The sequence below is a fragment of the Gasterosteus aculeatus genome, chromosome 21 (genome assembly GCF_964276395.1).
Source record: "Gasterosteus aculeatus chromosome 21, fGasAcu3.hap1.1, whole genome shotgun sequence".
In the NCBI taxonomy this organism is placed as follows: domain Eukaryota; kingdom Metazoa; phylum Chordata; class Actinopteri; order Perciformes; family Gasterosteidae; genus Gasterosteus; species Gasterosteus aculeatus.
This window is the reverse complement of record NC_135708.1, coordinates 14,238,661-14,266,357: the sequence shown is the minus strand read 5'-3', so window position 1 is coordinate 14,266,357 and position 27,697 is coordinate 14,238,661. Positions and strand designations below refer to the sequence as shown.

General features: G+C 45.1%; 1 protein-coding gene across 1 annotated transcript; it reads left to right on the top strand.

Moving 5' to 3' along the window:
- Window positions 1-491: 491 nt before the first annotated feature.
- jph1a (junctophilin 1a) lies at window positions 492-25,909 on the top strand. Its single transcript, XM_040167093.2, has 7 exons — window positions 492-620; window positions 741-1,245; window positions 3,541-4,309; window positions 17,951-18,069; window positions 24,470-25,197; window positions 25,311-25,407; window positions 25,588-25,909. Exons 2-6 carry the CDS (start codon window positions 867-869, stop codon window positions 25,389-25,391), a joined length of 2,076 nt encoding a protein of 691 aa, XP_040023027.2. The 5' UTR covers window positions 492-620; window positions 741-866; the 3' UTR covers window positions 25,392-25,407; window positions 25,588-25,909.
- The last annotated feature ends 1,788 nt before the right edge of the window (window positions 25,910-27,697 follow it).

Sequence of the window (27,697 nt, the reverse complement as noted above, 5' to 3'; positions counted from 1 at the left end):
TTTTTGGTCAGCCTAATAACAAAGTGGTTATATTAGATGCCACTCGTGTCAGCCAAGTTAATACATATATTTCACTTACATTTTCGAAGTGAAATACCGCATTCATGGGCTAAATTATGTTACTGACTAATGTGCTCACTAAAATGTATTTTGCTGTGATCATTATTTTCTCATTTAAAAAGTCCTTTTAAAGTTACATAAGCCTTTGCAATCATTACCAAAACACTTATCCTATCTACGCACTTAAGCTCTGATAGATCAATACATGCAGATATCAGTAATAATTGTGGAATGATTGAATTATTACGCGAAAATATAAAGCATAGTGTACCCAATAACGAGGCTATTATACATGTTTTCTTAAATACATATATATATGTATGTATACATACATACATATATATAGCTTGCATTTGAAAGCCTCGTTAAGGGTATCATAGATTTGTCATTATTGTGAGAGAGAGATAATGAGAGTGGGAGGTTCCCTGTGACGTGACGCTGCGATTGGCCCGGTGTCGTTCCTCAGCGGGGGACTCGACGGCTCTCTCTCCCTCTGTGATCAGTGGACGAGAGGGGGGGAGACGAGCGACACACAACGGAGAACCCGGCGTGCGCCTCCGGTAAACGACGCCCACCATTCATACCTTCACACTCCCCGTTACGCATGCCTTCTGTGTTGCGCGTCGGTGTCTGGAAGTACCAGCCCGCTGTCCTCACCCTGATATTTTGCCTTCCTCTAGTCATCATCTCGTTGGCTCATCCTTTTCATCACACCGCCGGTCCTGGATCCCCCGAACCACGGTCCCGGAGACGCCTGAGTCTGCAGCAGCGGCCACGATCTCCTTCATTTTCAAGCCTACAGCTGAATGACGGGCGGACGGTTTGATTTCGACGACGGCGGCACTTACTGCGGGGGGTGGGAGGATGGCAAAGCCCACGGACACGGCATCTGCACCGGACCCAAGGGCCAGGGCGAGTACGCCGGGTCCTGGTCGCACGGCTTTGAGATAGTCGGGGTGTACACGTGGCCCAGCGGGAACACCTACCGGGGCTACTGGTCCCAGGGTAAGCGGCACGGGCTCGGCGTGGAGAATAAAGGGAAGTGGATGTACCGCGGAGAGTGGAGTCACGGTTTCAAGGGTCGTTACGGTATCCGGCAAAGCCACAACACGCCCGCCAGATACGACGGCACCTGGAGCAACGGGCTGCAGGACGGATACGGGATCGAAACCTACGGCGATGGCGGTAAGGAACCCTGCCCTGTAAACACGGCCCGGTGTTTGTTTCACCTGTGCGTCGCTTTTTGGACCGCGCGTGGGGGGATGCTCCCGATCAGACTGACAGACAGCTGTTGGAAATACACCGGTGGATGAATCTCCCATCACATGTGGCCGTAGTTGAAGATGATGCGCACTGCGTAGTGTGGTCAGTTCAAATCAGTAACCCCCCCCCCCCCCCCCCCCTTCTTAAAAAATACATAACAAACTTCTGCTTCTTCTATCTGCTGGATAGTTCCTCTCCAACGCACATCCCATTTGGCAACTACCGGTTGCTCCTCACATGAGTGTGGGAGGAGAGTGACTCTGTGGCCAGAAGGAGTTTAGATATAAGAGCAAAGCAGTCTGTTCGGACCCCTTCATAGCCAGAGCGTTGCCTACTTCTGCCTATACTTTCACATTCAACATGTTCATCTTCAAATGAATATTCACTTGCATTCAGCCTCTGGGACTTTGACTGAAAGTGAGAGGTCAGTGCCAGTCAGAGGTTTGATCTCATTAATCAGGGGTGTGTTCACAGATTGTTTAGAGACCTCTGATCAGGGAGGAAACATCCGGACAGCCCCGCAAACACTAGTGCTTGCAAGTAATGCCAAAGGCCTGGAGGTGTTTACGGGACTTTTGAGCATCGTCTCCACTAACGGCGGCCTCGCGGTGCAGAACAAATGCCTCACGGTTGAATGTTACCCAGGGCTGGGCTTGGGAAATCAGCTGATCCTAGAGGATCTAGGGAACATCTGGCCGTCTGACCCTGCAACATCCTGATAACTTGATCTGCAGGGTCACCGGTTTGAACTGCAGTGCAGAGCCAGCCTGTTAATCTCACACTGTTTATCCGTCTAAATTCCTGCCCGGGCTAGTATATCGTTTTCTGTTCGAATCGGACCATTATGGCCCATCTAATTGTATTGGTCAATGCGATTTCGAATGCCGGCCTAACAAGCCTTTCTTATTATTAGGAGCAGCGTTGTAATACGATGCTCCGAAGAAGCTACGGTAGGACATCACATGCTCATTTGGCTCAGCGGCAGAAAATGGGATTAATGAAGTATTCCTCTCGTTATGTGACTCATAGCAACTCCCTTTCGTCAGAGACAAACGGATGGCGGTGAATGTGCCTACCGTCAGTGGGGGAGTTATTGGCCGCCTGGAAATAAGCCCCTAGCTGAGTGATTCACATTCATCCCAAGTGATCCTCAGTATCAGTGCCTTAATCAAATCTCTGTGATTGAGTTAGTTATGCTCACAGTCCCAGATCTGAGTGAAAGGAGAGAAAACATTTCATTAGCCGACATACTCTGCACCCTGACGGCAAAGCTCCTCTGCGCTCCCACGTGTAACGCTGCTTCTTAGTACTGATTACGAAGAATGTCTCAAGTGCAAAATGAAGAGGTAACAGATAGATCTTCTCGCTGCTGTCCCACTAGCACCAACATAGATGAAAACCCCCTTTGACTATGATGGTAAATACTACCCTGGTATGACTGCACGTTTATTTTTCAGACGTGCATTTCATAAAATACTCTTCTGTTATCATCCGTGTTGGTTTAACCGATCCGCTTCTGGGCTTAATTATCTAGAGGATCCCTTTACATCAGACATTTTCTAGGCTTGTACACGATTTCAATTGGTTTTGATAAAAGAGAGACCTTTTTTTGGAAGTGGGCCGAGTAAAACACGAGCAAAAACACACACACACACAAGCAGCATTGCCTCTTAAAATCTTAATAATAATAATAATAAGATAATAAGAGAGTTTCCTCGAAAATAAGAGTTATAATTTTAAACAAACAAAACATAAATATTTACCTGGTAAATACAGGATTTAGAGACTGTAAAACCGAGAAATACATTTTCTATGTGTGGAAAACCATATTTTTGTTATTAATTTAGTATATTTTTAGGTATATTTCAACACCGTGTTGCATTGCGTCATCCTACTAAGCAGCGGCTCCAAACGTGGGGGTCAGAACCTCTCGGAGTGACAACAAGATGAACCCCAGATAATCTACATACTGGAGAAAAAATGCTATAAAACATACTTCTGCTGCAGAATATAACGTATTTCCTCCTCATCTTTTCCTATTTGTTGCTTGTTTCATGTGAAAAACTGGTCCTGGTCTGGCCTCTGAAAGTAATTAAGTGAATCAATTCAAGAATAACTCATTAACACGCAGAGAATACTTGGCCAATCAGGTGAAACACGCTGGGACAGTTGCAACTAATCTCATCCAGTGAATCTGACTGCTATCGGTTCTTTCAGGTACCTATCAGGGCCAGTGGATGGGTGGGATGCGACATGGCTACGGCGTGCGGCAGAGCGTTCCCTACGGCATGGCCACGGTCATCCGCTCCCCTCTCCGCACGTCTCTGGCCTCCCTGCGCTCCGAGCAGAGCAACGGCGCAGTGCTCCCGGACCTCTCCTCCCCCGCAGACACGCCGACGGGCAGTCGCGGCGGCTTCGTCCTCAACTTCCACTCGGACAGCGAGGTCGTCACCGGCAAGAAGAAGGGCCTGTTCCGCCGAGGCTCGCTTTTCGGCAGCCTCCGGCAGTTGCGCAAGTCTGACTCTCGGACCTCAATCTCCAGCAAGCGCAGCTCGGCGCGCAGCGACGCCGCCATGAGCCGCATCAGCTCCAGCGATGCCAACTCCACCATATCCATCGGCGATGGCGAGCTGCCGGATGAGGACCTGCCCCTGGAGGACCACGTGGATGCCACCACCACTGAGACCTACATGGGCGAATGGAAGAACGACAAGCGCAACGGATTTGGCGTTTCGGAGAGATCCAATGGGATGAAGTACGAGGGCGAGTGGCTTAACAACAAGCGCCACGGTTACGGCTGCACCGTTTTCCCAGACGGCACCAAAGAAGAAGGGAAGTACAAAAATAACGTGCTGGTGCGTGGAATAAGGAAGCAGTTGATTCCTCTTAAGAACCCCAAAACCAAAGAGAAGGTGGACCGGGCTGTGGAGGCGGCGCAGAGGGCTGCAGCCATCGCCAGGAGTAAAGTGGAAATAGCAGCTTCCAGGTACTGTGTTTATGTCTGCGTCCATTCGTGGGCCCCGTGTGTGCATGTGGGTGTATGCTGTGTAAACACTAAAAAGACAGGGAGGACATCCTCGGGAGTTTATTGTCACCGCTGAAGAGCCACAGCAGCCTGGCCTGGCGAATGTCTCCCGGCCCGACGGAGGGCTCGGTCTCGTGTGAGTGGAGTCCTATGACAACAGCTCCGACCTTTGTACGCCGTCCCCAGTCAAGGCTTTTGTGTGGCCGGTGTTATCATTGTGTCACTATTCTCTGCCCATATCTTTTACTCCCACGGAGAGGGGTCGGGCATCTTGAGTGTTGGTCTGTGAATGTGGGAGAGAGAGAGATAGAGAGAGAGGGAAGTGTGGGCCCATGTGTGTGAGCAGTATAGCCATACATGTGCCCGTGCCAAGTGTGTCTCGTGTGCTTAATGACGATACCTGCTCCCCCTGCCAAGTATTGCTCTGATGTGGCATCTGCTCTTTAACAGGTGGATGAGATGTGACCTTTTCATTTAAAGCCTCCCTCCTACTGGGACACAGTTCGACACACACACGGCATCAATTTGACATCCTCTGGTTTCACAGCATCAGGGAATCGTTAGACACAAGACTTTGAGGATGCGTGCAAGCTGTGAAAAGGTTTCCATGCAATAACATATATTTAGATTTATTTTTTTGCTCCTTCTTACCAGAGGTGCACCTGAATTTGAAGCATGCTTCACATCATTTGTGGAACCTTTCCATGACTTTGACATAACAGCCAAAGTAGCTGTTTTGTGAGGTAAATGGTTACGATGTTCACGATTCATGATTCAGCTTGCACACAGACTTACAAAAATGATATCCACGTTTAGCGTGGCTAAACAAGTTGTATTCCTATTACTTCCTATTACAGTCAAAGATGCGCTAGTCTGTTCTTTGTGCTCTGATCATTTGTAATGCCCGTCATTATCTCTACAACTTTCAGACTTAAGGATTAACAATATCTATTTTAGCTGACAAATATACACATACTCACTTTGATGCGGACAATGAATAACAGCATTCCAGCTGATGGCTCAGTAATAGCAGGCTGTATGAATAGCAGGCTTTGTTATCATATCCAGCCATTCTTTTCAAATCAAATAAATCCTCTCCAGCGAGCAGGGAGACAAAAGGCTTTATTCTGCAGATTTCAAGGATATAAGATAAAGATTACATAAGGTAGATTTAACATGCTTAAAATAAAAAGGACTCCATACTATATGTCCCGCAGATGACACCCATGATGCTACGAGTTTGTGTGTGTACCAGCAAAGGCCCGCGGGGATACGATAAACCCAGAGGGGGAAACAGAAAACCGGATAATGTGTTGAAAGAAAGGACCATCTGATCTCCTATTTGCCTGTGCAACAATTTACTGCAGATGGAAACGCATGACCTGATGCATAGCGCTAAAGCACCAACGGGAAAAGCATTCAAGCTGATACAAAGTGTTTATGGAAGCAAAACAAGGCCCCCTGTACTGTACTAAGTCATCAAATTACTGGCCGGTACATGGCGCTCCGTCGTGTGCTGCTCTGAATCTCACAGCGGGCTACTCCGTTCTCGCTACGGAAATATGTTCACGGCCGTGTGTTTGTGTAATGAACAAACGGCTAGAACGGCTCACTGAAACAGCTGCATGTAAGCAGGTTATGCAAGTCTCATTATGCAGCGCATGGCAAAAGATGCACTCGTATCGATCCAGCCCTCGTTACGTGACTCTCCGTCTTTTGAATGTGGAGCGTACCCAGAGGGAGGGGAGGGAAAGGGAGGGGAGGGGAGGGGAGAGAGACAGAGCTGGTAGAAGAGATGAAGAGAGCAGGAACGGATTGAAGTGAGACAGCCAGGGGATAAATGATGATTGGATGAGATGGGGCGGGGGGGAGGTGGGGGGTGGTGGCGACTGTGCTGAGCAAGAGGTTTTAAGGTCTGGGGTGGACACAAATGAAACAAGCAGAATGAAAAGAGTACATAGGGGCCACACCCACCACGCAGCACAGAGGAGCTATCCCATCAGCCTCTGGAGTGGAGCTCATGACCTCATGGTTGTGACAAGCCAATCGATAGAGAGCTAGTGCGCTTAGGTGGAGTGGAGCCGCTGTCTATGACCCCCATTTACTGTAGTCGGCCTTATCTATGTAATAGACCAGCGTTCAGCGTGTGTCAGTGTGTGCGTTTGCATGTGTGTGTTTCAGAGGCCTGCGAACTGAGATAAGTGCTATTGAAGAGTTCACCGTGTCACGGTGCTTCTCCCACAAAGCATTTTTGTTACAGATCAGCAGTGTGTGTATCCTGGTGGCGTGTCAGTTTTATACGCTCTGCAATCCGCTCTAATCGCCTTTGTTTCACCTTAACTCACCATGTTGTCTCATAAGAGCAGAGGTTCTTTAAATGAATTGTGCGTGTGTTTTGGTTTTAAGATGCTACCAAGTGCTTCTGCTTCTTTTTCTCGGTTCAAGTTGATAAAGCTCATTGCCTTCCCAATGCTACAAATGAGAAAGGAAAAACTAACAAAGCGTAAGCCGGTTCGTTGCACTGTTTTGCTCCGCAGGCACTGGTGAAAGGTTAACCAACACCTAATACGCAGGTCCGCTGGAGTAGGAAAGATATTTATATGATGCTTATTTTTCCTTCACTCTAATCAGCAAAAAGTTGAGACTAATGATATCTGGGAGTGTTCTGTGCTGACCAAGTGAGGCTGTATTTGGCTTTGTTTTGCTCGTCCGTCAGCAACGCATGCAAATAGATTTTGTTGGTTAAGAAATGGGGTGAATGTCGGTCACGATGCAAAACAAATATAACCTTTGCACACCTGAGTGTGTGTTGATAATTATGACGCGTATGACGGTACCGAGACTTGATTTTAAACTACTAATAAATTATTTACCAAATGCCATGTTAATCAGTAGTGAAACATTGCGCTCTGGCGTCCTTTCTCTTTCTCTTTCTCTCTCTATCTCTCTCACGCAACACCTGCTTAGACACGCTTGCGCACACACACACACACACACGCCCGCACACGCATCTGTATGCATTCATTTTATCAGAACTCGCCTGGCTCTCCGCACAGGAACAAATCACACATGCACAAGACAAACACATATAGTAAAGTGCATGCGGTGTGTGCCACCCTGCCGGCGTGTCAGCAGTGAGTACTGACTAAATAAGGCCAGGCATCAGTTGGCTTATCAGCACCAGCCAGGAATATATACCCGTCCCGCCACTGATATAGCATCCCGCCATCTCACTCACACTATCATCTCTCCCGTGCGTGTCTTTGTGTGTGTGTGTGTGGTCACATAAATGGCAGAAGAGAAGAGAACGGTAGATACTGTGTGTTTGGATGAGATAAGGATGCTATAATTTGGCGAGAGAAGAGACGAGGTATGGATCAGCCGGTGTTTCGAAATGTGAACAAAATACTAAAACTACTACTAAAAAATAATAAAAACTCACAGTACTTTATGTAATTTTCCATCTCGGCTGGGTCTCGACAGGGACGAATTCTACTGCTCAAATGACGGCTTTTTTGTTAATTTCTTGTCATTGGTGCAGTCATACACCTTTCAAAAAGCCATGTTTTGAACTCGTACAGAATGTACAGTACCAGGCATGGCAGTCCTCTGAATCACAGTGATAAGCAAGCTCCATCACACGGTATATTTATCCGCAGACAGATCTCAAATTTATGGAAAAGTGATGATGTGAGGTAACATAACATTTATTGCTGACAGAATCAAGTGACGCACACACTGGACACACACACACACACACACACACACGCACACACAGAAGAAATAGCCGGCCACGTGTGCATCATATTATCTATATCAGTGACATTAATGACACTGCCAGCTTGTACATACGAAAGAGTTATTAATAATGTAGCTGGTGCATGCACGGGAAGTTCGTTGAGCAGTTTGCAAACGACCCACATTGAGACGATATCACAATGTCTTGTGTAATCTTGTTCTGTGCTCCACCATTTTCTCGCTACGGTAAATCAAAGGTGGCAGAAAGATGAGAGTTGATGCGACCCCGGGGGAGGAGTGTCAGAGGAAGTGTTATAAAGAAATGCCGATGTAACGCTAAGTTACTGTATTAGGGCTTGGTCAAATAGATATATAGATTTAATGATCTACAACCACAACAGAAGAATCACTTACATTAGAAGCAATAAATGGCATCTTACATACAGTAGATTAAATTCTTCATATGCATAGGCAGAATTGCTTCTTTTATTTTTGTGTTAATGATAATTGATCCCTCCATTACTCTAATTAAGACTGAAATATATGGAATTACCTAATAACGTTTGGGAAATTTGCCATGAAATGGAAGATTTCCATATTTACTTTAGCGTTCAGTGCTACGTATACGGTTTTTCATCATTTATTATTGCACTTCCCTGCTGTAATATTTTACAGTTCAATACACAAAATCCATTTAAAGGGAGGTTATGTTAAAAATCAACACGGCAGTGGGGGAGAGCCATGTAAGTGGCTCATGCCGGTCCACTAAAGGTGTCACCCCGTTATGACGCCACGCTACAGCCCTGTGAACAGGAAGGATTTTCAGCGTGAGGGTCTCTGACTCGCTGTCTGGGATGGATGTGTTGTCTGACTTACACTGAAAGCTTTGTTTCTGGGGGAGCGGAGCAGGAGGCCTGTGGGGAGTGGCTCTGTGGAAACGTGAGCGGAGCACGGCGGCCTGTGCCGATGGCAGCGGCGGCGGCGGGATTGGGATTGGGTTTCGCCAAAATGCACTTGCACTTTGTGTCTGCGACTCGTTGTATCCTTGAGAAGTGCACGAATTTCTGCAGCTTCTCGAGAAGGAGCAGGATGAGTCAGGCAGGCCGGCGGGCGGCAAGAGGAGGGAGTCATGTGGAGTCTGAAGCTGTTACCGAGAGGTTTACTTCTGTAGTGGTTCACCTGCAATTATTAACAGTGTAAAATACTCCTCAATTACCTCCATTGCCTCTATAATCTTATCTCAATTCAGTTAATGTAGAGTTTTGTCACAACACTGTACTCCCTCCACTGCAACGTATCAACTAGTCACGGAAATAACTGCTTATGTGACAGCGGTTAATGAGAGCGTTAGTCGGTGCAGTGAGTTAGACGTTGTGTTGGACACACGCTGATGTAAAATGTACAGAAATAACGAGTGGAAGCAAAAAGCGTTTCTGTTCAGTAACTTTGATCGCCGGGGATTTCTGTGTGTGTGTGTGTGCGTTCATGTGTGTGCGCTGTTCTCCTGAGAATTTCCCGTGGCGTGATAAGATATTATGTAATAAATCCCGAATGGCAATGTGCAGCCGTGTCTAACTGTGTTAGCATGTGTATGTTATTTACTATCGGTACATTAGGTATGTCAGATCTGAAAACCACGTGTGCAACGTGGAACAATGGCTCCTAAGTCTCCCAATGAGGTGAATTCAGATAAAAGCCATTGATTTACAAGTCCATGACAATTACATTACATGGGTTGTGGGCTCTGCTAAAGGTGCTTGCAGCTCGATATCACAAAGAGATCCTCTATAAGTCATTGTTATACTTGACCCGCTCTAGGGGCGGCAACAAGGGTAGGAGAGGGTGGGGGTTAGGGAGCAGAATTCAGATAGATATGCAGCACGAAAAGCAAAACATACTCTTTTATCATCTTAACTGTGATTTTTATTTGAGTGGCCTGTCAAGACTTTAGCTATTTATTATGGAGCTGGTTTATATGGTGAAAGATTGTAATCTTTGTATTGCAATATTGTGCTATATTTTCATTAGGGCTATTGATTCTCGCTTTTTCTGACCAACATTCCAAAAATCAAACCACGTCTCAAAGCTGTTATCTTAATTGTCAAAATTGTTGCAGTACATTTTTTTTTGTCTTTATTAATTGAGTAAGAGCTGCAGCATTAATCAAGATAAAGTTGAATACTGCCACGAATGAGCTCACTGAACTCCCAAACTAAAGTATAGTGACTGGAAATGTCTCACTGTAACTATGCTGATATCATCCAACCATATTCATACACATCATTACATACATGAATCCAGAGTCAAAGTCCCATCAGTTTCTGCTGCCTGAAGCGACTCTTAAAGCCGTCAGTTTTTTCTTGCTTTTTGTACCTCCTACCACGGCCGTGTGTCTCTGACCTCCAGATACCAATGTGCGCCGCTAAATCTGTTCGCCGACTGTGATTGGCTAGCTAGGCCCGCTTTCACTCCAGATGTTAACGGATTGGATTATGGAATCATCACGTCTCTTGTTGATTTCGGCGTATTGCTTTTCCACTTTGAATCCCTTCGTGAAGCCTGCAACCGCTCTCGTAATCACACTCATAGATGACTCTGTAATCTGTGTGTGTGGTCGAGTCTGTGATGCATTTACTTTGGGGGATTTTTATATGGTTTGGATTTTCAGTCACATGTCTCTTATTTAGCCAGCGAAATAGCATTAAAAGGTAGATTGCATGATCATATTTTTTCAGCTGTGGGCAGATGTAACCTAATGCTCCTGTTGGCTTTGCACTGGGGAGGCAATCGATGGTTGTGTGTTTTGTGCGCGCAGATAGTGTGGTGAGTGGTGGCGGGAGGTTGGAGGAGAGAACACAAAGCATAATTAAAACTATTCCTTAAGCTCAAGTGGTCAGCAGGCAATGTGACCTTCGCTCGCAGCTTCAGATGTTGAGCCTCGTAGTTTTAGGTGAGATAACCACGCAGCATCTTTCTGTGTGTGTGTGTGTGTGTGTGTGTGTGTGTGTGTGTGTGTGTGTGTGTGTGTGTGTGTGTGTGTGTGTGAGATTGTTTGTGCGTGTTTGGTGCTCCCACGTCACTTTGTTTTCAGCCGAGTTGTAAATCCTCCTCACAGTATATTCACTTTTCCAAAGTTCACTTAGATTTGTCACATTTTCTAGATTTTACCCAAACGGTGGGCTGCAGTGCGGGTTTGTTCATTTGCAAATTCATATACAATGCAGATCGGATGCCTGGTTGGACAGCTTGCTCAAGTGTCTCGGGTGGTTCCCGTGGTTACTGCCTCACCGCCGTCATCATCGTGTCAGCCATTTGTTGATTTCCCATATGAAGTAGTGGAGTGAAGAGGCGTTGTTGGTTTTACATTGTGTTTAGTCATCCTTTAAGGCTTGAGCGATGTGTCTGGTTCCAGTTGGAGACAAAAGACTGAATACAGCGCTGCGAAATCACCTCAGTGTGTCCTTTATTAACACTCGCTCCCAGTCGGCCTCATTATGGCACGTCTAACTAATGGTGCTTTTCAATTTCTCATGCAAATATGGTGTGTGTGTGTGTAATTCAGAGTTAACACAGTCATTTGCATGAGAGGTAGCCCATTTTTTCAGGTGTCGGTCAAAAGGCTGCATGTGTTTGCATGCATATGTTGCAAATGTCTGATGGCTGCAGAGCAGTAACAACATGTCTTGATTTGCATCAACAGAGCCATGTGTGTGTTTGCATCTGTGTGTGTGTTGGTGCTTGTGTTGCATCTTGTGAGTGTGAAAACAGACAGATGCTGCCCGACTCGAACACTCATCCTATAGATCCTGAAATTCGTCTTAAGTTCAGAATGTTGACTCAAGTGATGTTTTTTTATGTAGTGTTTTTCTCATTGCATCATTTCATTTTAGTGCCAAAAAATACAATTAGTCAATCACTTAATTTACACAAAGTGAACTACAATTTTGATAATAGATTAATTGTAAAAGTCAAACAAGGATATGAAATATTGCTCTCTTTGAGTGGTAATTTACATATAGTATTTGATATTATGGGACATTTTTTTAATAATGCACTTTTTTTTCTCCCAATACCAAATCACAATTGTTTATAATTGAGATTTTTCTTTTTTTTGTTGTTGTGAGTTTTGATTTATCTATTTGTTCTTATTGTTTATTTTTCCTTTTTATGTTGAGGGAGGTCTGTTGTATAAGCTTGTCTCTAGTATTACATTCTCCCCTTTTTCATCGGAATCGTTTATCATAATTTTATGCACATCGTTTTCAGTACTATCGTTCTTTTTTTTTCTTAGATGGAAAAAATGGTGTTAAAAATGTCAGTAGCTCAACAAATGTAGCAAAGACACAGAATTTCATAATGATGTCAAAGAAAATGTCATAAGCTTAGATTGATCACCTGACCCAATCAGCTCAATGCCGATTTGAGAACCCTAACATTTACGAAAAAATTATTTTGAGAAAATCAGAAATAATTATCAACAATACAAATTATTAGAAACTTTGCATCCAGTAATTTTTATTTCCAACAATTGAGTTAATGGCCAATTTCTCAAGTTAAGTTACATGTCAATTAAATCCACAATATGAAATAAAGATCCAGGAGCACACAGTGCGCTCATGTGCTTTGGGATTAAGGTCCTCTTGCGTTGTATTCTGTGTGCAGGTCCATGTTTCTTGGAGGTGATTTGACGTAGGAGTTTTGTCAGGCTTGAAGGCTTAACACCTAATTCCTGTTGTTTTGTTGGTTCTCATGTTGGCTTGATTGACAGCTGTCTCAGCATTAATAGTGTCAGTTTCCTCATCCCTCCTTAAACGGCCTGCCTCAAAACCACATTACAAATCAAATTCAGCCTTCAAAACTTCCTAGTTCCTGCCGTGTGCGTGCGGTTTGGCCACCGTCGCCCACCGCCCCCTTTGTGCCATTAGCTGTATCAGCTGTGGCCATGTTTCACTGGCAGCGTTGACACACAGAGCACAGAGCTGAGGTCTGAATCCCTGCCGTTGCCCTTCACCAAAACCAGGGGGATCATCTCGGCAAGGGATTCTATGTCACTCTCTCAACGTGCCAACGAGGTCTCACGTTGCCATCAGAAGAGTGCGTACCACAACTTCTAAACGTGTACCTCAAAAAAAAAAATCCCACACAGTGTTCATTAGAATAAAGTATTCGGTAAACGCGTGTTATCAGTAGTTTCTGAGGAGCACCTTCACACACTAAAATCCTGATGCAGAAGCACACACACACGTACCTGTAGCCATGTGTTTTTGGATGAAGGCCAGTTGGAGTCTCGGTGGAGGTTTTCAGTTCAGAGCTGCTGGATAGAGAACACCAATGAGAGAAGATATGTTTGTAATCTACTGCCAAACATGTCTGTCGAGATTGCGAGATTTCTTTTTTCCAATTTAATCCAAACGGATTCTTCTCATTCTTCCCGGAAATGTCCTTTGTATCATGAGTACCAAGTATTCCTGATCATGAAGAACTACATGGTATCAAAATATATTTCAGTTCAGTTTTTTACAAATTTGTGAAAACTGAATTAGTTAATGAATTAATTAGCATTACTTGAATGAGTCATTCTAGACAGACAGACGCAAGCTAGCACTTTGCTTTGGTATCCAGTCCAGTCCAGACTTATGATAACAATAGCCCGGCTGTGGTTTCATATTTAACATACAGGCATGAGCTCCTTATACTCTCAGCAAGATAGTGCATGTATTTCACAACTGCTGCATCATCCAAAACTCATATCATACTCTGCTGTGCATGTACTCCTTCTTGTGTAGACCTTCATTATTATACAATACTCTGCAATAGACAGTATTTTAATTACTGTGTCATCTCTGCTCATTGATCCGTTTTCCTGCACCCTGCCTTATTTTCATTTTTTTTCTGCCACAACCACCAGCATGTCCTGAGATCTAAAATGCTTAAATACAGTAGCCATGCCAAAATATTCTCTTTGTACAGCTCTATAGCTCTCTCTTCAGGATAAAGTTAGCTTATCTCATAATAACAGCCATTTCGTCTCCCATTTAAAGCCTCATTTGCCATAGCCATTGTCCCCCCACCACTGCAGCCCGTGGTAATGTGAGCCCAGACCGTAAACCCAGGAATAATTCCTGAATAATTTCAGAGTCGGTTTTAGCTAACCGCTAATGGTGTTAGTCACGCTTGAGTAATCCTGAATTAGCACCAGGCGGGAATTCAATAGCGGGCCTGCACGGATATAAGAGATATGTGCAGGGCAAACTAAGTGCTAATTTGTGCAGACTTTCTGTGTTGTCTCTTTTGGACCTGGGGTCCTTTTTGGGAAAGATACAGCGCAGTCATTTCTCTTAATGTATAATATCCGCTCCATAACAAATGGAGCGGCTTTCTCTTACTTGTGGGGCGATGAAAGAGAGCGATTTTTAAGTTTAGAGGATACCGGTTGAGTGCCCATGTTTACCAACCAACGGGGCAAGGTCAATATCTTATGCTGTGCAAGTCAGCGTCCAGTTGTCCAGCTTGGACGCATTGGCGGGGAAGGGGGGAAAGTGTCGTGTGAAGGAGAGAAGGAAGATGAGGGTAAAGAGGGAGGAGAGGGAAGCTTTATTGGAAGAAGATAAATGGTGGAGGAAGGGGGGGGGGTGCAGAACTGTGTCAGCATATGTGAGAGAGATTCTTCAAGTAGGCCATAGCCCGGGGAGTGATGGACTGAAGCTTCACTCTGGGGGAATATGCACACACAGACAACACAACCACGCGCAACGAGCACATAACGTAATAAACACATGTACTAAATCCTGCAGGAGGCCTCGTTATGAAGAACCTTAAAGGAGGCGGCACCGTCTCGGGAGCTTGGGTTTGAAATTGAACCCGGCAGTAAAATTAGAGGGACGGAGATGCATAACTCAGCAGTTCTAAATAACTGAGTGTTGTTATCTTTATCTTAAACACACATACACATGAAAAGAGCCGCAACCGCCCCACTGACTGCCAGACTGACTCAACACTTTAACAAACAGTTCATTTGTCACAGTAATGAAAGGACCATGGATCTCCCCAGGTCTTCATCGATATCATCTCCCAAGCCGGCCTTCGGTCCAAAGCAATTACTTACTAGCAAAGTAGTTTCTACACCGTGCATCACAATTCAAACAAACTGGAGTGTGTGTCTCTGCGTTTGTGGGTGTGTTCGTGTGATATTTGCATTTGCTCCAGCAGGTGCGTTTATGGATTTAAATACTTGGATTTCCTTGGACCCCCCCGGGACTCAAAATGACAGGAGCTCAGGCAAAGTCCAAAACTAGACGTGAGCAGGTGTTGCTTTATATTCAGGGGCAGAGCCTTGCAGACTGCTGACAAGTCGTGGGTCCTACAACTTTTTTCCCAGAGGTCAATCGCGAGTTTGCGTACTCTTGTTTACCCAGACTTTGTTTCACCTGACAATGCAGCACATAATTTGGCCTGAAGAAAAGTTTGTCTCTCTTCCTGCACATAATAGCATCAGCAAATCAATGTGTGCGGTTTGGCAGGGGTCGCACGTAGTCAAACCCTCCCTACTCAATTTCCTTCAGCTTTCAGAAGTGCTTTGAGAAATGCTTCAAGCCCGACGGTGAATATTGGAATTGTGTTGTATTTCAACTGTGTGTTTACCGCCTGTTGCGCTGCCCTCTGACGGACAAAAATGAACAATCACAGCGGGTTCAACAGTGCGTGCGTGCGTTGCGGAAAGGGACGTGTGTGGCTCGCTAGTTTGATTCAAAGTGAACACTAGACGACAATTTCCGAAAACCAACCAACCGGGCTCGTCGCTACGCTCCACATGCCCATGTTTTCTCGCCTCTCGTTCCACTGCTCGATCACACCTCTACTCCCGTCCTTGCTCTGCCTGTCGCCTCCCACGACCAGACATCCTGTCCGCGAGCAGCCTGCACCGCTTCCGGGGTCTGCCCGTGACCGCTCCACCTAAAGGGAACCGTTAAAACCCCATGGGACCTGCCAGGGGCCACGCCGTATACATTCATGACGCATTCATACCTCCTTTCGTTTGCCTGCACATTTGACACATTTCAGAAATAGAAGCATTTATGTCCTCGCGGCAGCATGTGTGGCGAGTGTATGTCTGCGGTGCAGACGGCGACGGTGTGATGGAAGTGGAATGCTTTAATGCCGGTTTTGAAACAGGGAAGTGGTCTTCAGTAGGACTATGAAGCCGCTTTTAGCCCCGCCGGTGAAATTCCTATGTGTTTTTTAATAACTTGAGGAAAGAAGCAAAGCATTGTGCGATATGTTATAATTTCTTAAATCTTATTTTTATCTGCAGCTGGTCAGTGTTTTCAAGAGGCCGTAAAGACACAGCGTGACAGTGTCCTTTGTCTGCGGGTGAAACGGGGACCCGCTCCAGCATATTTATATGGGTTACTGTCCCAGTGGATAAAAAAACAGGGCAGCCCAGAGTCCAAGGACAGAGGAGTAGTCTGAAATAGAGACATCTGTCCGTCGGGGTCACTCTGACAGAAGCACACAGGGAGGGAGGGGAGTAATGAGTTTGAGGGGATGCAGCGTCAATGGGCAGATGAAGAGGAAGGATCGGAAATAAGAACAGGAGCATTGATTGAGGGAAAGGGGGGAAGATGGATGAGTGGGATTAAGCAGGGCACCAGGCACAGCTGTCAAAACTTATGCAGATGCTTGGACAGTCCATCTGGATCCGCGCATTCCCACTTCCCAGTTGTCGTGTATTGTGTAAGAGGTGCACTTTAACTGAATATGTTTGCATAATTAGGTGTTTTTTGAATGGAGTGTGGTGGCGGCAGTTTGTTGTAACTGTAACATCCTCCTTGCCAGTGAATATGTCCTTCTATAAAAACGGCCCTGTGTTTGTACTACCATGTTTATATGTACAATATCTCGTGGTCAAGTTCTTGAGGGATTTGTTAAGCAGGTCAACCTCTGGGTCTCTGTCTGCCTCTCCATGTTAAACTCCCACAATATCTCTCAGCACTAATGTTAAGCTTACATTGATTCCACGGCGTATTACCCATCTGCCTTTTGGTGTTTGTCAGCATTGTATAGATGATGTGGATGTGGGCTTTTCTCTGGCTGTAGTTAAGGCACTGCTATGTATTTGCATTATCTATTTAAGATGGATGTTTATTGAGTAGAGCTGATGGGGCTCCAAAGGCCAGTAGCTGACTGGCAGCCATCACTTTGCTGTATCCATGTGTTTATGTCAATAGCTAAGAACGCCTACAGGGTTTGAAAAACCTATATAATATAATCTTTACTGTCTTCATTTGGACATGTCCACAATGACATCAATGCTTTTCTATAATCTGTTAAAGGATAAACCCTTTTAATGTTCTGTTTGACCTTCGGATTTTGTATCTTATTATTTCCTCTCTATATTTGTGTGTGTGTGTGTGTGTGTGTGTGCGTACGCAGGCGTGCTCGCCTGTTGGGCTCTGCTCCAGTGTGGTTCAGCAGCAGTGCAGGGCTCCACGCTGGATTAAGGTCTTGTTTGGATGTGGCTGCGCTCCATTTGGAAAACCAGGATTTGAATTTGCGATAGACGCTTGGAAGGGGAGATGTTGTGTCGTCTCCCAGAGGGACAGGCTGAGTGATACAGCTCAAAGATGGGGAGAAGGAGAGAGGGGTATGGAAAGAGTTGAGGAGCAATAAAGAGAGAAGCAGGGGGAAAGCTGATGATGGTGTAAGTGTCGTGGATGACATGGAGGCATGCAGGCACGGTTGCACACCATAGTTTGTCCTGAACTTTTTTTTAAAATGTGGTGCCACACATCCTGTTTGCCATTACCTCGTAGTTACTGTGTCATTTTAATATATTCCCTGTTTGTGCTTTTTTTTTCTCCCCAGAACCGCCCATGCCAGGACAAAGAGCGAGGCCGCGGACCAGGCCGCCGTCTCTGCCGTGCACGACTCGGAAATCGCCAGGGCGGTTGCTAGGGAGCTGGCCCCCAACTTCTACCAACCAGGTAACCTCCACCTACAAGTCATGCGCATCACCTGTCGGAAGTGTGTCCCGAGGGGTAGTGTGGACATCCCACAGTCTGAGCAGCGATGTGCAAATATTACTAGATACAAGGAGTTGAAACTCCTTTCAAGTGTTTACATTTTGCCATCAAGGTTTTCCGACATTTTAAACCAGACGCCATTGAGAAGGACATTCATTGCTAACATTATCACGTTTACATAGTTCCAGATTACAGTTCCAGGTCTAATAAGGTTGGAGAAGTATTGAGGATGACTTCTGACGCCACAATGGGGGGCCCGTTTATAAGGTATTCTCTCGAAAGGCACATTGTTTCTTTCCCGAGATACTCGCTCAACTTTGTAGCCGTGCACTTTTTCAAAGACAAGAAAAGAACAGCAAGATCCTTCCTGCTCATCTCCAACTTAGGTGCCGTAGTGCAGTGCGGAATTGACTTACAGGTATGTGCATAAAGGTCAATGAAACCTGCTCCTCCTTGTACCAAGTAGTTCTCATATTTCCCCTGCGTGGAGGTTTTAACAGGCGCACCGCCATCCTGCAGCTCACAGGGTGCTGTTGACTCAACTCTGTTTAGTTCATTTACAAGGTAAGCAGAGTTTTACGAGGCAATTCCAGACATACAATACTACACAAATAGTGAGGAATACGAATCCTCTTCCAGGAACACAAGGGCACAAAGAGGGCAACACCAGAAAAAGGGTTAAACGAAAGAGTTTTGAATTTAGTGTTACCTTTATTTTTCTTGTATTTCACGGGAGCAGGTTAGATTCAGAACGATACATGAAGATAAGTTTAGAGCTCACACATTTAATTAGTGCATCCTGTGGATGGATATGACAGACATAAGTGCCATGTCATACCTTTTTGATTTTATTTTTATTCACAGCGTAAGATCTGGCCCCTGCCACTGTTTGTTGTATATTTAGGCGTATGAGCGAGACGACCTTGGGCCCAGGCCAACACCCGCCATAAAATAGTGGGTGACGCACAGATTGACAATGGGACCCATTCAAGCGCGTCGCTCCACTAAGCCTCCGAAAGGGGCAGAGACGTCCCGCGGCTGGTTTGTGTTGTGGAAAACGGCGATCATGCCCGGCGGGCCGGGTTATATCCGGGTTCACGGGTCTGCGCGGAGAGCGTCCTTGCCTTATAAGTCAGATCCATGAATGAGAAAGCAGGCAGATGTCGTAATAATGTCCAACAGTGTTCAGTCCGGTTATGTAAACGTGTCTGGTGGCCAAAAGCCAGACGGCCGCCTGCAAACGGAAATGAAAAACAAAAACACTTCTAAAACGTTCATTTTATTTCTGGTTTACAAAGGTTATTTTATAAGTTTGATTCTTCCGGGACGTAGGAGCAGTTTTGGGGAATCTGGAACTCCGTGCTGTGGCAGGTTACACGAGTGCAAACACTTTCCCCTGCGTGCAGCGTCCTGGCAAAATGACCACCAGTGTTACATTACATTACATCACATGTCAGTTAGCCGACGCTCTTATCCAAAGCGACTTTCAATAAATGCATTACACCCCATGTTGTTGTTAACCTCAAAGAAGACAAAAAAAAAATGCAGCGCTTTAAAACATTCCGGTTTTGTTAGTTGATTTGTCCACGCCGATGCTACGGTGAGACAAAGCCGCTCATTCGGAGCATTAGAAGGAATTTGTGTGACTTCCCCAAACTGATCTGCTGTGCTTCCTCAATGTCTACCTCTGGAGCAGTGAAATATTCTCACTCACTCCCAAATCCCACAGCTTCATTTAAGTCCTCTAAGGGTAAAAATCGTGGTCTAAACCCCTCGTTGTTTGTAATTGGCATTTCAGACTCATAGCAGATTATCACCCATATTGGGAGTATGTACTTCAAAAGGGAAAAGAGGGTCACGGGGAACGGGACCCTGACCTTTCTGATTGGTTCACACACAGCAGGGGGGGCGGCGAGGGTTATGGAGGGCGTGGTCTGAGCGGTGACGTTGATTGCGCTATATTTGGTGGCGATGTGTGCTCACTGGGGTCTAATGGAGACATAGCTGAAATCCTTGTGCGCTGAGAGGAGCTCGGCCCCGCGCTACTCCCCTGAGCTGACGCAGAGCAGCTGTCCTCAGCCCGTCGGTGGGGGGGTGGAAGGCGAGCAGGGATCAGGGATCCCGCTTCGCCCTATTTGACCCAGTCAAAGTAGACTTTGTCCAGGTGAAACCATAAAAGCCTCAAAACCAGACATGCAGGTGCTGCTTTATATTCATGGGAGCAGGTAGAGTAAGTTTCAAGATAGTTCAGCTGAACTTCAAAGTCATGCGGCAACTTCTTTTCAAGGGTGCGGCCTATTCATTATTTCTTTTCCAAAGCATTTGGGGGAAAAAGTGGAATCTGAGTAGTGAACAAATGCTAATTTCCCAGGAAATGGTTCTCCAGCATCGGCTTATTCTCATAGCTTTAGAGCTATGTTTAACACTTGTTTATTTCCACATCCGGATGTGACTCTTTTCGTTCAGTGTCTTCCAGCAAACCCTGTTTCCATCAGTCGCATATCAGTTCACGTGAACATGAGGCCTCCCGTCAGGAAGAGCCTGATCCCACGCAGCCGGTTGCCTCAGACAAATGGCCGTACTATATTTGCATTTGAGTAAGTGTGCTAAAGTGCTCATTAGTATCCCGGTTTAGAGTCTAATCCTTTTGATAATAGTCAAGATACTAGATACATGCACACGCGCTCATGTAACCGTAGCGGAAGTAATTTGGCTGAACAATGACGGCTCCCCCTGCCCATCTGCCGGTGTGAGTAGGAGGGAGAAGGAGAAGATCTAGAAAGAAACAAACTGTGTCATCAGTATTAAATATAAAGGAGTACATGCTGAGATAACATCCCACTCAACAGTCCACATATATAACCCAGCATGAAATAAAACGTAAGCCATGAAAATGCCCATCGCTTCCACTTGGAAGACATGCTAGTGGACAAGGAAACACTTAAGCTAACAGTTGGGATATGTATATTTCTGTCCCCGTTGGCAGCTCTGGGCATCTGACAAAGAGGAAAAAGCAAGGCAGTAACCAGGACCTGTCATCATTCATCGTGGTAAAAGCCTGAGGCCGGGGTTTGATCTTCACGATAAACAAGATTCATAATGTTAAAATAGATGTAGGTTTATCACTCAACATAGTGTCCTACTGTCCCCATTTGGATCTTCCATTAAACTCAAAATGATGTCAAATGGGAACAGACGTGATTGCAACACACGCCGTACTCCCCCCCTTTCTCCCCCCCTTCCTCCTCCATTACACACATACTGTACATGCATACTCACTCATACCAAAGGTGCCCTCTTGCTACTGCTCTTCATCTCATATTCAGGTCAGCAGGGGTTAGGCTAGGTCTTAAAGAGCCAATCTGTTGTGTTTGTTAGAGTATCTGGTCACATGCATGCGTGTGTGTGTGTGTGTTTTTGTTGGCACGTGTGTTTTGCCAAGAGTGCACCGGAGCAGAAAATGCGCTGTGGATTACCATGAGGCAAACTGTCAACCAAAGCTTAAACAAAAGCGGGTATTATGAACCCCAAAGAAACAACGACGACATGTTACAATTGTTGAAATTTCTTCTATTAGAAATAAGTATTTTTTTCTAAATGCCAAGGCCCATTCAAATGCCCGTCCCGAGGAGGCTGCAGACTCAGCATAGCTGATGAAAGTTCAAATGTAAGAAACACCTCATCTGTTTGGGTCCCGTTACATGTTCCAGCTGACCTGGAAGACTAATCTCCCCTCACTCGTCACAACGGGATCTACGACATATTAGTTTCAGCAAAACAACCACAAGATTCCTCAAAGTAAAATGTCCAAAATGTTTTTTTCTGCTGCTTCATGGTGTTTCAACAGTTTTAAATGACCACCGTTGTTGCACTTGTACGTGAGGCTGGGGTGGGGGGGGGTCAATTTTGAGCTGATAAGTATTCAGAAAATGCCTGGAACCCCTCGCAGGAATCTGTCCCCAAACAGTGTGAAACTGGGCCGACCCGCCCACGAAGCCCTAACTCTTATTGAGTTATGGTGTGAAATTAAGCGCTGCGGATATATTAAGCCTCAAAGATGTTCAAATGTCCCCGCTGTCTTTTTTGTAGTGGCTCTTATTGGTTGTGGCCGTCGTTAAGAATGCCAGGCAGCTACGAACTACTACTGAGCTTATGAGTACTGAGGCCCAAAAGATTCTCCAATAAGGCTGTTTACTCTGAAATGGGATTGGGTGCACTTGCTCCGCTATCTTCATTGGATGTTTGTACAGCTGCTCATCAATCTAAATCAGTAGAAAATATTTTACACTGAATTACAATATGTACACTAAATAGGGTAGAAAAAGGTAGTCTCTTATTTTACTGAAGAAAATCATTCTTATCAATATGTTATTATTTATTTTTTCTATCCATATTAGTTTCTTTCTATTTCAAGTTGTCTTTATGGGTTGTGCACAATGCTTCTCTGCTCATACCATCTGATGTACTGTTTTTTTAAAAAGCAGCAATGTCTCTTTCTTTGTCACTCTGACACCTTTTCATTCAGGCAAAAGAGGGGGGGGGGACAGCAGACCAAGAGCCTGATGTCTTTAATAAATATGAATTCAGTACGGACAAAGTGTCATTTTTCTCACATGGAAAGGGCATTTACATTCACATACATGTATATCCATAAGCAAAATTCTAAACATATAGTAAAAGACCATTGTCCATTTATACTACCTGTGTCCACAAGCACGTAAATAGCATGTAAATTCCAGGAGAGAAGGGAAGAAGTCATGAGCATGATAAACGAGGCATCACTGCATCTGAGAATCTGAGAACGTTGGGCCTTTTCCAGAAAAACAGCCTGCTGATGAAAGATAACTGCCGATGATAGAAAGTGATCCTACAGAGGAGGCTTACTTAGTGAAATGGTGTTTGTGACCCTGCATTAATCAGTCTAGTTTCCCCTGTCTCCCTCCAGTCTTTGCAGAATGATTGCATTTATAATGTTGATTCATGAATATTTTAATTGAAAGTTCAACTGCGCTGAGGGCCGGCTCTGATTTAAATCTAGCTTGCGGTGGAACTCTCCAGTCGGGCAGGATGGTTTGCAAATTAGGATTTCTCTGTGGGGCTGAACAATTTTGATGGACTACCTAATTAATTGATGAATAATGACTGTTTTGACATGACATGATTTGCGATATAACAGTGAATGCTGATCTTTATTCTCATTTTCACGGAAAAACATCTTAAAATCAACATTTAATGAATTCTTAAAAAAATATTTTCTTAAGTCTGAAATGAGGATGGAGATTATTTGATTTATATTTAAATGCAGAAATATTGCGCCTCCTGCGATTCTAAAATTGTACTAGGCCATACTGCGTCAGTGCTCCACTGTCGTAATCTGGCGTCTTGGACAGTGGCCACCGCGGGCATTTCTGGATTTTGCTGGATCTAAAGTGTCAATAAGGTGGCATTTCAATCTTTTCAGGCATGTATGTTACACTCTCAGAATATATGTGTGAGCTATAGGCAGGTGCTTCTCATGTGTTATCTTTGAAATCACTGCTGAATGAATATATATTTTTAAATATAAAATTTCCCAAATTCTTTAGAGCAGCGATTCCCAAACTGTGGGCCGAAGGTACTGCATGTGGGTCGCTAGAGGTCATTTACAATTAATAAATAAAAAGTTTTTAATTTTCAATCTTGAAAAGTTTGAAATTAATATAAAAATATGTATGATGCGGCACATTAGTTATGTGAAACATGAATTGATAAAGCACAAACAATTTAAACGAACAGATTGGTTGATCGATACTGGTTGTACACGGCGCTCAAGGCGCTCTGCCAAACATGACAAAGCTCGGTCTACGACGGCGAGATGCTGAGCGGCGCTCAAGCGCGTGAGATATGGAGCTTGTTTCAGGGCGCGTCGGAGAAACAAAGCTGTCGTTCTTGCCGAGCACATAATGAGATTAAAGAGCGAGAGACGGTGCCCTTTTCTTTACAGTAGCTGAACCATCTTAACGGGGAAAATAATTTATTCTAAAAGGAGCCCTTGGCAGGCGGCGCGGCTGGAGAGCAGCCGAAGATTTAAGTTGTGGATGGCGAGGGGGGCGGCGGGAGCGGACGCACCTCGCAGCATCGATCGGACCCCTGAAAGCACCGTCTCCACCTTAATCGGTTAAATTCTTAAGGTTATTTAATCATCCATAGTTTATGTTTTGATCAGAGTTGTGATTAAAGGTTTGGGTGGGCCGCAAAAGATTTTCACATTTCAAAGTGGGCCGCGGCATTCTTGAGTCTGGTAACCGTTGCTTTAGAGGAATGCTTATGGTTCGGCATGTATCTATCATGATAATGTGTGTCACCTCTCTCACCTCTGCAGGACTTGACTACTTAAAACAACCAGTGAAGGAGCCCGTGGAGATAAAAGAGGTCCCTGTTGAAAAGAAGGACACCTCCCATAAAGATTCTCCCCACTTCTACCGCAAAGGTACCACTCCTCCCCACTCAACTGTTACCAGTCCTGTGGCCACGCCTCCCCCCTCGCCTCACTCCGGCAAGAAGAAAGGTCAGCTCGCCAACAGCACCAGCCGCAAAACCAGCAGAGAGGAAAAGCCGTCCCGCAAGACCAGCAAGGAAGAGAAGTCAAGTCATAAGACCAGCAAGGACGAGCGGCCTAGTCGAAAGCTGAGTAAAGAGGAGAGGCCGTCCGTCGCCGATGGCCCTAAAGGTTCTCATGTGCACATCGAGGCTTCAAATGAACCCACCAACATTCAGCAGCCGACCCCGGCGTCTTCTCCAAATCCTCCGACGTTGCCGGTCAACGGCCAGCTCCACAGCGAGTACCACAGTTACTACGTGAAGACCCCTACGAGGGGCCCACCGCCGCCGGAGCCCGAGGAGGATATAGAAGAAGAGCCTAGTATGCTGGACCTAGCACGTATGCCCCCACAGCCCCCCAGGTCCTATAGTGTCCCCCCTCCGAAGCCAGCTTCCCTACGGGAGAACAAGAGCGACCCAAAACTCAGGAAGCAGGATTCCCTAAAGCCAAAGAGCCTCGCAGACGCGAAGAAAGCCAGTATGGAGATTGCAGAAAACGTGGAGGAAACAGTGAGTTTAACCATCTTGTTGCGTTAAGAGGTGCTGCATGTAATGTCATGTTATTGTTGTCGTACATTGCCTGATGTGAAACCTGATCTTTATCACTGTGTCATTTTTTGCAGGGTCCTAACTCGGTTCTCGTCGCTATGGTAATGCTGCTGAATATTGGCCTTGCAATTATATTTGTCCATTTTCTGACATGATGACACTGTTTTTATGGTAAGTTTGTTTTTCATGACCCTCTTACTCATCAACCAAAAATGAACGATGAATAAATATATTTCTAAAGATGAATCCACCCACTGTACTCCATGTCGTGTGTGTCCAGCATGCCAATATGTGTCTCTGAAATGCATCAGGCAGCTACAATAAAGCCAAAGAAACTGTTTTATGTTGCAGTGAAACCATGGCAACCGGTACAGTTGCATCGCCGGCCTTGAGGAAAGAAAATGGCACCAGTGAGATACGGGGGTGGCCGTAGGTGTTTAGGAATCAGCGCGACACCCAAGAGAACCAGGAGGAAGGCTTCACTACCGCCGACCCGTCGTGGGCCCTCTCCGTTAAGGGCCAGCTCTGTGAATTAGGACTCCTTTGGCTTCTCTGAAAGCTGAGCTGAAATGTTGTGTATCGTGAGATTTAAAAAAAATATATATATATGTATAAAAAAAGTTTCAAAATGCAACCAAACATACACGGTCCGAAAAAAAAAAAAAATAAGTAATTGAAACCCGCTCGTGTGCCGATCCCAAGCGGCTGGTCTCTGTGGGCCACCGCCTTGGCAGAGGGAGCGCTGGGCAGACGGAGTTTGCCGGAAGAGTGTGGAGATGCACTTTTAGATGACGGGAGCAAACAGCTGCCTTTCTATTTTGCCATCTGACGTTTTGATGGTGAGATGTGAGCCCGGCAGGGAGGGTGGGGGGAGGGAGGGGAGGGGGGGGGCGGAAGCGTGCTCGGGTCTTCGGAGCGTTTTGTGGAGTTCACGCCACTTTTGCAACATGAAACTGGGCACGGCCGTGTCCAACAGTCAGTGCTAGCACGGTCACTAGCCAGTCTTACGCTGTTCATCTAATCCATTCGTCATCATATTTTTTCTCGAGTAACCCAGGATGCACTGCTTTGGAACCCTCCCCGTGCATGGTACAATTTAAAAATTTTGTTTTTTGTTTGTTTTCTGTTTTATTGTTTTGTTTTGTTTGTTGTTGTTCTCTGAATGTTGGTTACTTGCAGTCTTGTAGTTCGAAATGGAAATTTCTTCTCCTCTCAAAATGAGTGAATAAATTTGTTTTCCCCTTTTATTTTAACATTTGACTAATTTCTCACAATTAAGTTGTAATTTGACACATTCGTGTAACTGAACGTGCAATGTGTTTTGTATTGGTTTTTCCAAATAAAGCTTATAGCATATTTTTCCAAAAATGGGGTGGGGTGAGCGCCATTACAACAATCCTATGTTGAATTCATTTTGACAAGACTCTCAAAACTAGAATAGAGCGGTTTTGTGCGGGAGGGTGATACTTATCAGCCAGCATTGTGTTTATGTGAGATTCACACTTTTAAAAGCTACCTAGCTCTTTAAGAGTGAAGTAACAAATGTCTTATGTTATTTATTAAATCAGGAGGAGAATGACCCCCTTTTGCTCAAATTCCTTCTTTCTAATCCTTTGCTTTCAATGTTGTCATCATACCACTAAAATGCAAAGAAGGCAGTTCACGCGACGGCTTCCCCCAGGCCCAGCAGGGCGCGCGTTCTCGTGAGACTGGATCGAGACTGTCGTGTGGACAGTGGAGGTTGAATCTATTCAGGTTTGAGGCCATGGGAAAATGTGGCAGCAGGGAGAATGACAGATGCCTTTATAAGTCTTTAACAGTACTTCTGTTTACCTCAGAAAAAGATGAGGAGGGGGGTGGGGGGGAAAGGGGGTTGGGAGATGCCATCCTTGTCTTAACTGTGTCTTGTGGGAAGGATTCTTTCACTGTTTTCGTCACCTGAGTCATGCTTTTAACTTGCCTCATCGCAATTGTTTGTAGTCTTTGTTGCAAGGTATGGCATGAGTTTCTTTTGATTTTAAGTGGTTATTTATATGGTTGACATATACAGTATTGTCATGAATACCCAGGTTGATTATTTATCCAACTGAAGTGATTGTGAGCATTGGTCATCATAAAAAGGGCTTTAATATGTCTGTGTTTTCTTTGCTGCCACTCCGTTTTGAGGTTTAACTCAACCGTCCGTGCAATGAGCAGCACATTGCGTCTGTTAGATGTTGGCAAACCGTCCACATAACTATCAGAATATATTCATTCAATTGTGGAATAAACAGCAGAAGCAGACCAAGACACTATATTATTTAAAAAGAAAATATGTTATATTACAAATGTGATGTATTAAATAACAATACCACCCCCCCCCCCCCCCCCCCCCCCCCCCCCTTGTCTTTGCTAAATCCTCCTTTCTTGTTTTATCTGTCTTTACAAGAGCACGGTGAGGACTGGAGTTTTCCGAGGGTTT